General features: G+C 33.8%; 1 protein-coding gene across 1 annotated transcript in view; it reads right to left on the reverse strand.

Moving 5' to 3' along the window:
• LOC107751547 (SLAM family member 9-like) overlaps nt 1-1,169 on the reverse strand; it is a 24,268-nt gene extending 23,099 nt beyond the window's left edge. The window contains exon 1 of the mRNA XM_016567285.1: nt 1,151-1,169. Within this exon, the coding sequence (XP_016422771.1) occupies nt 1,151-1,169 (19 nt within the window). The remainder of the gene's footprint in view (nt 1-1,150) is intronic.
• Between the last annotated feature and the right edge of the window lie 11,100 nt (nt 1,170-12,269).

Here is a 12,269-nt window from a genome sequence, read left to right on the forward strand (position 1 = left end):
TTTAACATTATATTCATTGCATACATATACTTCGTAGTAGACATCCTTAACGCCTTTCTGCTGTCTGTTGTTCTGTTGTCTGTGTTTCTTTGTTTGAATATGGCGCTTATCACATGCTGTGTGGTATCGGCGTTTGGTATCGGGGCATTTTAACGAGTACGAGTACAGGAGACCGGTATCGGTGCATCCCTAAAAATAATTAAAAAACTGACACTTCAAATCAACATTTCAAAAAATAAATAAATAAATAAACCTTTACAAAAGGTTGTCTTTGAGAATATCAAAAATATATATTCAAACCCAAACTAAATAAAAATTTGAAAAAGAATATTATAATTTTAAAAAGTATTTATGTCTAAAAACAATAAGAGAATTTGAAGGCCTTTTATATAGAGCTATATAGAAATATGTGGGCTAAACCATTGAATTGCAGATGTTTTTCTTATTTTACTCCTGCCAGATGGCACTAATCTGGCTTCAAAAAATTGAATTTTAAAGTAATTGACTCTATTTTAACATGAAATACTGCATTTATAGAAAAGTATAAAAAATATTTAAAATTTTTATTATTTTCAATGGGAAGAAATGTATCATAATTATTGCATAAATATTAATTAGTATCATTAAATTATCTCAAAATACAAAATAAAAAATATAGAACAAAAATATGTTACATTGATTGTACTGGGGTGCACTCTTAAAAATAAAGGTGCTTCACGATGCCATAGAAGAACCTTTTTGTCTAAATGGTTCCATAAAAAACCTGAATCTGAAGAATCTTTCTGTTTCACAAAAGGTTCTTTGTGGCAAAATAAGGTTCTTCAGATTACAAAAAGGTAAGAAAGAGATGGTTCTTTAAAGAACCTTTGACTTAATGGTTCTTTGTGGAACCAAAAATGGTTCTTCTATGGCATCGCTTGAAGAACCTTTTGAAGCACCTTTATTTTTAAGAGTGTGGGGGGAAAAAGTAAAATCTTAGGTGTCCGGTCACTTTTGACCGTGAAGACCACAAGTATGACTCCCAAATGAGGAGCACCAAAGGGTTAAATGAGGACTTAACGTAAAATAAGTATGTAAAATGTGTTAAGCACAAACCATGCATAAATGTTTATTTTCAGACTGAAAGTCATGAAAGGGCTTGTGCAATCACATTCATCTTCATAGTTCATGTTGTGTAGTTTTTGTTGTTGTTGTTGTTCTTTTACCCCAAAAACATCCTCCAGCAGCTGTTGGTTTGGTTTTCAGGTGTTACTGCAAAAGTCAAGAAAAATGAGGGAGAATCTGTTACTTTAGATACTGGTGAAATTAAAAAAACAAATGATGTGATGAAGTGGTTTTTTAATAACATTCTCATCGCTGAAATCACTGGAGATCAGAGTAAGATCTGTACAGATGATCAGTGTAGAGAGAGATTCAGAGACAGACTGAAGCTGGATCATCAGACTGGATCTCTGACCATCACAAACACTAGAACCACAGACTCTGGAGAATATAAACTACTGATCAACAGCAGCAATGAAAAAATCTTCAGTGTTACTGTCCAAGGTGAGTCATTAATAAATGTTAAAATACAGTTTATACATCTTTAAAGCACATTGTTAATGTGTTTATCTTTTTACAGTTATATTCAGTCATTTTCTTTACCTGTCTATTAATTCACATACAGTATACATATAATCTCTTGACAAAATTGCTGTGCAAATGCAGTTTGTAGAACTATCTCTGTTTACACAGTTATTTTACTTTTACTCATTATTAAACAGTTCATTTTAATTTTAAATTAAGCCTATTCCATTGGCAAGCTGATAGTTTTAATAGTTAATTTCAATCAAAAGAAGCTGCAGTTGAGTTCAGATGAAGTTGGCAGCGTCTAATCATGCCATCTCTGACCAGCTTATATTATTATCTGTTTAAATTAGCATTTAATGTAAAATAAGTATGTAAAAAAAACTGTGCATAAATGTTTATTTTCAGAATGAAAGTCATGAAAGGGCTTGTGCAATCACATTCATCTTCATAGTTCATGTTGTGTAGTTTTTGTTGTTGTTGTTGTTCTTTTACCCCAAAAACATCCTCCAGCAGCTGTTGGTTTGGGTTTCAGGTGTTTCTGCAAAAGTCAAGAAACACAAGGGAGAATCTGTTACTTTAGATACTGGTGAAATTAAAAAAACAAATGATGTGATGAAGTGGTTTTTTAATGACATTCTCATCGCTGAAATCAATGATGATCCCAATAAGATCTGTAAAGATGATCAGTGTAAAGATGGTGAAGAGAGATTCAGAGACAGAGTGAAGCTGGATCAACAGACTGGATCTCTGACCATCACAAACACCAGAACCACAGACTCTGGACTTTATACACTACAGATTATCATCAGTGACAGCAGCTTTAATATTACCAGAGTGAAGAAATTCAGTGTTACTGTCATTGGTGAGTATAGCTATAATTTAGTCATTCAGTGCATTTTCTTTGAAGAATTGGTGTGTGTGTGGGGGGGGTTGCGCTCGAGGAAAATCGTCCATCATAGGTCGTCCTACGCTGCCATACTAGGCTGTCACATTGTGCTGTGACAGCTGTACCAGGAGTTCCAAGAACAGACTATGACTTCTTGTCGTCCCCCCTTAAAACTACACTACCTTCCCTGCTCTACACCCAAAAAATTTAAAAAAAAAAAACACTTTTTTACTTCGTCTCTATACATTTTTATCAGCACAAAGGACCATGCATGCCCTCTTACAGGTCACAGGCACTGGGGTCAAGTGTGATTATCTTCCTATTGATCTGTGTCCCGTCATGATCAATACTGTGTCCTTTTTTTCTGCTTGCGAAGGTGACCGTGACTCTCTTTTTTTTGCTACCGAAATACAACTGAGCAGTAAAATAGACTCTCAAACAATTGGCGAAGTGAGAAAGTTAAACACGTCTTGTCTTAAAAAGCACAGTGCTTTTGATGCAAGATGCAGCGAGACATGTTGCAATGGTCAGTCATTCATTTAGTGCATGCATTTCCTAATAAGTGTTGGTTTGTGGACCATTTAGAAAAAGCAAGCTGTGACTCAATAACACTTTGACTGATGTTATTAACATGAAAATGCATAATATTAGTTTTCCTATAGATGCTGCTGTTTCCTGTTGTGTTCACATTGTTGACACACAACAGACATGCAATTTATCAGTTAAATCAGTATCATGCAACTGGTGACCAAAGTAGAAAGGTCTAACATCAGCCGGAGATATTGGTAAATAAAGTATTGATTATTAGTTGCTTTCTATTAATAATGACTGTCTTTAGCTTCTACTGATTCAGGTCTGTCTGAAGACACTATAGAAGAAAAATATGATGTTTTTCCTGCGCTTGGTGCTTTTGTTGGTGCTATTGTTGGTGGTATTGTTGGTGCTGTTCTTGGTGTCAAAGCTGCAGCTGCTGCTCGTGGATGTTGTGACAATCGCTGCGGCAGGACATATAGGGAAGCACCACAAAATGTAAGTAGTACACACAGCTGATTTAACAGATTTACTGTGCAAAAGATCCTAACACAAGAACACTGGTGTGTATAATTTTTTTCAATTTTAAACTGTGAATAGCTATCTTTTTTCCCGTTATTTTTAGTACTACAGAAGCAGATAGTCACTGAGGCAGTGTTAAAACAATCAAAAACACAAATAACTACCAAATAAACTCTATAACAATTGATATTAAAAAAAATTTCAGAGAACAAGTGTCTTATTAGAAAACACAATTATAACAGTTTAAGCATTTTAGAGGTGGTATTGGAATCACAATACTTAGAATAGTATTGAAACACAATAGAATATGACTGTTTGATGCAGAAGACACTTAAATATTTAGGGAGAAAAAAACTGAAAAATAAAACACAATTTCTGACTAAAACATAAATCCTCCTCATTATGTTTTACCTTTTGTGAATATGTGTTTTCTTACAGGACAATGATGATAACTTGCCACGTAATCCAGATAATCTACCTGATCCAGACAACATTCCTTTGGAGAACATGGACCAATAATCAGACTCAGGTCGAGGCTGCTAATAAAACAATGTAATCATTTATAATTGTGATACTTTAATTTAATTGGAGATTAAAGAGAATTAGGAAATAATCGATTGCCAAAAAAAAATGCACTTATAGAGTAATTGTGTTGATTCCAAGATTTTCAGCACCAATATCAGTCATTACATTTTTATTACATATGACATCAGAAACTGAAAATGTATTATAATTAGTTTTTTAATTATTTAAATGACAAATTAAAACATTTAGCCTTTAACAGTTTATGAGCAATAATATAAGAAACAAAGCAACACATTACCAGCAAGTTCTTGATGTTTGTCAGTATAGAGATTTATTATAGTTTTGAGCAATTATCTGTTTCTTGTCATTTTCACTATAAGACCTATTAATGCAAACCTGGTCTGAAATATCAGTTATTTTGTCCCATCTGTTCACATCGTCTTATAACTGATAGAACTGACTGATAGAACAAAATGGGCATTACAATAAAAAAATAAAATGAAAAAACTTTTTTTTTTATTAAGAGGTGCTGATTATTTATTTGATTTTATTTAGAGGGTTTTATTAAGAGATACTGATTATTTATTAAATTTTATTTAGAGGGATTTATTTAGAGGTGCTGATTATTTATTCAATTTTATTTAGAGTGTTTTATTTAGCGGTACTGATTATTTATTCAATTTTATTTAGAGGGTTTTATTTAGAGGTGCTAATTATTTATTACATTTTATTTAGAGGGTTTTATTAAGAGGTACTGATTATTTATTCGATTTTATTTAGAGGTGCTAATTATTAATTCGGTTGTATTAAGAGGTGCTGAATGTGCTGATTATTTATTTGATTTTATTAAGAGGTGCTGATTAGTTCTTTGATTCTTCTCTTCCTCCCTTATTCCTATTTTTGGATTTGTCTTTCATATGGTGCTCATTGTAAATATAGAAATGGCCTCAATAGAGAAGAATCGTGATATTTATTTATGTCAGGTAAATATTTTCAGGAAAGTAATTTACATGTCAAAGCTAATATGCTAAACTCTTCACTAAAGCCTGTACATAGAGTTTACTTTATAAATAAGAAGTGGACACAAATGTTTTTATTTTCTTAACACTAAAGGCGTTTTAGTACACTGTTTTTAAATACTGTGTGTTGCACTCTAGGCAGAATATTTTTAGATATTTTCCTTTCTGTGTTCCTTACCTTTATTTCAGTAAGCACTAAAAGTGCTTTAAAGTAAAAACAGTAATGTATTTTTCAAGGAAATGAACTTGATCTTTGAATGTTTTTTTTGTGATTAACATTATTAAAAACAAATGATTCACTTATAATTGCTGGAATCTTTGTGTCTCTAAAATATTGTTGTGTGTGTGTGTTATCATAACCGTTGACTAAGATAACAACGAAACAGTAGTTTTATATAGATTTAGGGTGATAGGGTGGTTCATTAAATTTTGCCTTTGCTTCCCCCCCCCCAGGTTATTTCGTTTTGCTTGTGATGGTCTTGCTCATCCTTGTGGTGGTTATTTGTTTTACATTGTATGATCTGTAGATGGCAACTGTGTGTAATATACTATTAACCAACAGTGTTGGGGGTACCCCATTACAAGTATTAAGTACTGTAATTTACATAGTCAGTAACTAATAAAGTAATGCACTACTTTTTAATTTACAAGAAAATATCTGACTTTTCCAAATAAGTAACACCAGTTACTTTTTCTTTTGTTGACTGACAGCTCTTCTGTCCCCATGTTGAGAGAAATCGGGAGTGAACATGATACTTACTGTAGTTCTGGATTAAATATAAACATGTATTTACTCATCTCGCTTGCACAGAAACAGATTCAGTATTCTTCAAAATGAATAAAACCAGTGAAAAGGAAACTCAGAATATGGCACAAACCTTCAGTAATTAAATATGTTAAATAACACATATTCTGTATGTATTTGACCCAATTTTATTATCCAATGTCTTTGCTGATGACCTTCATAGATCAAATTTAACCATTTGTGTTTTTTTTTTAATTGGTGAAGAGTGTTGAACTTTCTTCTCTGTCCTATAGAAAGTTTCGTTTGAGCTTTGCCGTTTATTGTACAGATGTGGATTTACATTTTCTTCAGCCTGAGGCTTAATCATTTCACTTTTGGTGTGAAGGCTTTTAAATTTACAAAAAATAAATACATAAAAAATAGACCTTTTTTATATTAAAAACAAACATGGAAGCCCAGCCCAGATGAGTAACGCAAGTAACATAATGCATTACTTTCCATAATAAGTAACTCAATTACTTTTTTAGGGAGTAATGCAATATTGTGACGCATTACTTTTAAAAGTAACTTCCCAGCACTGGTTATGAAGTATAAAGACAAAAATCTTAAGTTCATGGATATTTATTTTCAAAGTGGTGTTAAGACAATCAATCAGACACGTTTAAAGGCAGTAGAGAAGTTTTATTGAGGATTACACAGGTAGAAAAAGCATTCGTGTTTTTCTTCCCTCATCTATTTTTGCACATTCAAAAACTTTCATAGCTGAATATTGCATGTTAAGCACAATTACACACAGAAGCATGCATGAAGACGTGCAGACCTTCAAAAGAATGCTGTTCTTCAAAAGATTATCATTTTTTCTGCTTTTGCTCAAATGTAATTAGTAGACTGTAAGACAGCTTACTAAATTACAACAAACCAGGCTATGTTTTAAAGTACTTGTATAAATCAATTGACACACTATTCATGTTCACAGCTGTGTTTCACTGGTAGACTTTACACTATGTCAAACTATGGTTGCCATATTTATTTGAAAAACTAATTAAAACCACTCCAAATTACTATAATCAAATATTTATTTTATTTTTGTATGCATTATTGACATAAAAATTAAAGACGTCCTCGTCTACCCCAGAATCCTTTGCGTGCCATTGACAACCGGATTATTTATTTTTTTTAAGAAATTGCTGAATTACACTTTTAAATGTAAGTATTGGATTATAATTACTCTAATAATAGAATGTATCTAATGATACAAATGTAAAAATAAAATAATATACAGATAATGTGGTTTAAATGTTGACTTATATCTTACCAAGATGGTATTTTATATAGTGTATACTCTTTATTGAGCATAACAGGTCCAAGGTAAACATATTTAGACAAGTTTTGAACCATGTTTTGTTTTTAGGCAGTTGAATATAATTATTTTTAAAAAGTGACTGCCAGGCGTTCTTGCTAAGCGACAAGAGCAGTCCTTCGAAGGCTTAACAACCGTCAGTCCAACCTTCAATGGGAAAGTGAAAGTGAAAGTGAAAAATGAAAGGGAAGTGACGTGTGACCCACACTCAGAATTTGTGCTCTGCATTTAACCCATCCAAGTGCACACACACACACACACACACACACTCACACGGAGCAGTGGGCAGCCATATTCAGTTCCAGGGGCAGTGATGTCTCTTTTTTTGATTTCTTTGTCACAATCATCCTCACTCACATGAGGACCCACATGTTGATTGAGGAATGTGTGATAACGGTTCATTATATGTGCTGGTTGACCATTAGCAGTGAAAGAAGCTGCCAAGACCAGCAGCATAATCACAGCAGACTGATGAACCTCCATGACCTGGTGAACCACACAAACATCAACACACCTTCTAATATGGGATGATATTAGACTCAAAATGATTAGTAGATGCATGCACAATTATCCATGTATTGCATACATTTTATGCATGTATCTTACTAACCACAAACCAATGCCTTTCAATTTGAGTCTGTGGAATTCGGGATTAAATGATTGTGCAGCGATTTGAACAAATACAGACATGTTTGCGAGTAAAAATGCTCTGTTCTGCATTAATATATCATAAATTGCTCATGAAAAAAGGAATCCGTGTATTTGTGGATCAGGTGACACGCGTGCATTTATTGACATCTTGTTCGGTACATTTGGATTTTTAGACTTCATTTTCGCAGTTTGCAGCATTTCACGTTCCCCACACACACAACTACCAACGAACAAGGCCCAGTGCAATTCATTAACGTGTACACGATTTGAAAAATTCGCAAATGTGTGTCACTACATTGAAACAAATGCTTTTCAACCGGTGTCTGCAGAGTTAAGATTTATATTAATGTGCAGCATTTTGTTCAAATAGAGACATATTTGTGAATACAAATGTTATAGTTTGTATTAAAGTATCATAATTTGTGAATGTAGCGATTAAAATGTGCATTTGTGGATCAGGCGACGCGCGTGCATTCAATCACATCTCTTCTGAGTCGATTCTATTTGTTTCATTTGAATTTTGAAACTTTCGTTCCGCACTTTTAAGGCTGATTTGAGAATTTGAATTGAAAGGGACACTAAAGAGAATTATGAAATGATGGAGAGAATAGGATCAGATGAAACTCATCGCTCACAGAGTAATTGTGTTACGATTAGGATATGCGCTACGACTAACTTCATGGACGTTTAAATATAAATTTGTAACCGACTAGTTGGCTAGTCTAAAAGTAAGAAACCCTTGGAAAACCCTTATTGTGTTTATATGCGATCCAGTTGAAAAATGTAAACTACGAATCAAAAAGTCAAGTAATTCCAGATTATTATCTGAATTGTTCTTATTTTCCATCAAACGGTTAAAATTGACAACAGTGACGGCAACAAAAGCAGCAGACGGGATGGATGAAAATGCTAATTCACTCTGTGACAGAAGGTAATGCTCTTGGGCAAGCAGAAATACAGTGGTTATCTCTGCAACGCCGATAGCACACGTACATCTCAAAGATGTCTATTTGATGTGCCTGTTTACATCTGGAAGACATTTTTTTAGTATATAAAAAGTACACTAAGTATATACTTTTTCCCTTAAAAACATGCAAAAAAAATCTTAAATCAAGATACATTTACTTGAGAAGAAAAATTACTACGACTACTACTACTACTACTAATAATAATACTTAAAATTAAGTGAATTTGTGCTTAATACAAGACAAGATATCTTCCAGTGGGGTCAGAAAAATAAACCTTATTCAAACAGAAAACTATTTTATTTTTCCAACCCCATTGACAGACATCTTCCCTTGTTCTAAGCATAAACTTACATGTTTCAGTAAACGCAACTGAAAATCTTAAGTAAGTTTGCTTCTCAAAGTAAGGAAATCATTGTTTTGCAGAGTATGAAGAGGATTTTACTCCTCATACACAGTCTGGAGGACACAAGTGCTGTTAACAGTTTACACTACTCAGATGTTTTTACTGGTATTGTTGCTATTATCGGAAAAGACTGTTATCATTACATTGGCTAAAGTTTATGATTTAACTACAAACACTAACCCTTAGTCATTCACCTTCATCAGAAAACACTGGCTGGCAAACTATGAATAGCGTTTTACATTTACATAAGTTACATCAGAACCTAAACCAGCCGTAATAAGCTTGAAATTCATTGATTTATTTTAAAGATGGTGAAACACGTTGCTTGAGAGTATTTATTCTGTTCAGTGCCTGTAGCTGGATCGATGACACAGTGCTGTGTTAAATGTTGTGACTCTGGCGTTAAACTAGAAAAATAATAAATGTTATGTTTCTCAGGAGGAATGTTAAAGAACAATTCACACAGATGTCTGTATACTTGATAAAACAATGCTATTAAATTAAAGTAAGATGTAATACATTTGGTAGATATATTTTTACCTTCATTTTTGAAATGCGCAAAAATGAGTCACTTATCTTACCTAAAGTTGTGAACATCTGTGACATTTTATGAGGCACTGATTAGTTCTTTGATTTTATCTGTTAGCATGTGAGGAGGAGGTGAAGTCCTGTTGTGTCATTTGTCTTACCTCATATCTCTTTCAGTTCTATTGTGATCAGCTTTGATTGTCAAGTGTGATCTTTTTTTTAAACTCAAGGAATGATTGTATTTTGCTGACATGTTTGTCTTGTGGAATATTATCACTGTTTGATGCAGACGATTGCTTTCACTTAAATACTCTATTTGGTCAGTCCGGCCTTCAGCTTTAGACTTGCGGATTTCTTGGCTCTTTCTTTTGGCAACACTTTTCTCTTGTTCCTATTTTTGGATTTGTCTTTTTGTCTGGTGCTCATTGTAAAGAAGTAAGTGGAGATGTATCATGATGTTTATTTATGTTAGGTAAATATTTAAGAAAAGTTATTTAATTGTCAACGCTAATATATGCTAAACTCTTCACAAAAATCTGCTTGTTTTTATTTTCTTAACACTAAAGGTGTTTTATTAAACTGTTTTTAAATATTGTACCTTGCACTCTATGCAGAATATTGTTAGACATTTCCGTTTCTTGTTCCTTCAGCAAACACTAAAAGTAAAACCAGTAATGCAGTTTTCTTTTCTGAAGCAAGGATGTGTTATATGTTTTAAAACAAATGTCTGGAATCAGTGTCTCTAAAATATTTGTGTGTGTGTTAGCATAACTGTGGACTAAGCTAACAATGAATCAGCACTTTTATTTAGGTTTAGGGAGACTCATTGTATTTTGTGTTTTTCCAGGTCATTTAGTTTTGCTTATGATGGTTTTGCTCACCCTTGTGGTGATTATTTCTTATATACATTTTATGACCTGTAACCAGCAGTGTTGGGGTAACACATTACAAGAAACTCAAGAAACGTAATGCAGAATACTTTGAAACAAACAAGCAAGCCTAGCTTAGATGAGTAAAGAGTAATGTAATGCATTGCTTTGCATAAGTTACTAAGTTACTTTTTTAGGGAGTAATGCAATATTGTAATTTAAAATGTAATGTAAAAATGTAATTTAATTAAACTAGCTGAATCTTGCATGTGTTAAGCACAATTACACACAGAATCATGCATGTGCATACCTTCAAAAGGTTGTGGCTCTTCAAAAGGAAATACATATTAGCTCAAATATAATTAGAGATTGTAAGACAGCTTCTTTAATTACAACAAACAATGCCATGTTTTAAAGTACATATAATATTGGCACAGCTGTGTTTCATTGGTTACACCGTCAACTTGTGGTTGCCATATTTATGTGAAAAACTGGTTAAAACCACTGCAGATTACCTTTTTTATTGCACTTCAAAAACAAAGAAAGATGGAAAGGAGAAGTGAACAAATGATTAGCAAAGTATTGTTAAGCTTTGAGAGGCTCTATATTTAGCCATGCCATCTATCCATTAATTATGCCTTCAACATAATGTACAGGCCAGCCTCCATCACATTCCAACACAATGTTACGAGTGGATCCCCTCCCTCTACCATATACACATCCTGGGTGTCTTGCTCCACTTTGTAATGTACATGTGACCACAGGAAAAGGCTGGTTGCTCGTAAACCGGATTGCGTTATCCCTCCATTGACTTCCTCCCCTGCCACAAACTGCTTTAATATTGTTTTTATTCGCCTGTATGAAGGTGTTGGTAGGTTTGCAGACATTTCCAGAGAGAGTGATGTGCCTTTTACTGATTTCACTGTCACAAGCATGCTCACTCACATGAGGACCCAAATGCTGATTGAGGAAATTTTGATAACGGGGCTTTATACCATCTGATTGACCATAAGCAGTGAAAGAAGCAGCCAAGAACAGCAGCAGAATGACAGCAGACTGATGAATCTCCATGATCTGGTGAACAATACATACATCAACACACCTTCTACTGACATTTCACTGTGATTATTTAAAGGGGTCATATGATGTTGCTAAAAAGAACATTATTTGGTGTATTTGGTGTAATGACATGTGTTTATGCGGTTTAAGGTTAAAAAAAAACATTATTTTCCACATACTGTACATTATTGTTTCTCCTCTATGCCCCGCCTTTCTGAAACGCGTTTTTCGATTTTTACAAAGCTCATCGGTCTGAAAAGTGAGGTGTGCTCTATACCATGTCCCGGCTGGAGTGACGAGACAAAAACATTCAAACCCATTATAAACAAGGCATTCGTTGCATCCAGTGGGGACATAATTATGGATTATAATGACTAATACTGTCTTTTTACGCATTGCATTGCATGGCGCCGCGTAAACATAATATCATGTCTGCATTTGTAACTGTTCTGGAACAGTGTTGTAAATACTTTTTTGTATTTGGAAGTTGTGAACTTGGGGAAGTCGTGGCCTAATGGTTAGAGATTCAGACTCGTAACCCAAAGGTTGCGGGTTCGAGTCTCGTACCAGCAGGGATTATAAGTGGGGGGAGTGAATGTACAGCGCTCTCTCCCACCTTCAATACCACGACTGA

This window comes from Sinocyclocheilus rhinocerous, unplaced genomic scaffold, assembly GCF_001515625.1.
Source record: "Sinocyclocheilus rhinocerous isolate Xijiao unplaced genomic scaffold, SAMN03320098_v1.1 scaffold4155, whole genome shotgun sequence".
In the NCBI taxonomy this organism is placed as follows: Eukaryota; Metazoa; Chordata; class Actinopteri; order Cypriniformes; family Cyprinidae; genus Sinocyclocheilus; species Sinocyclocheilus rhinocerous.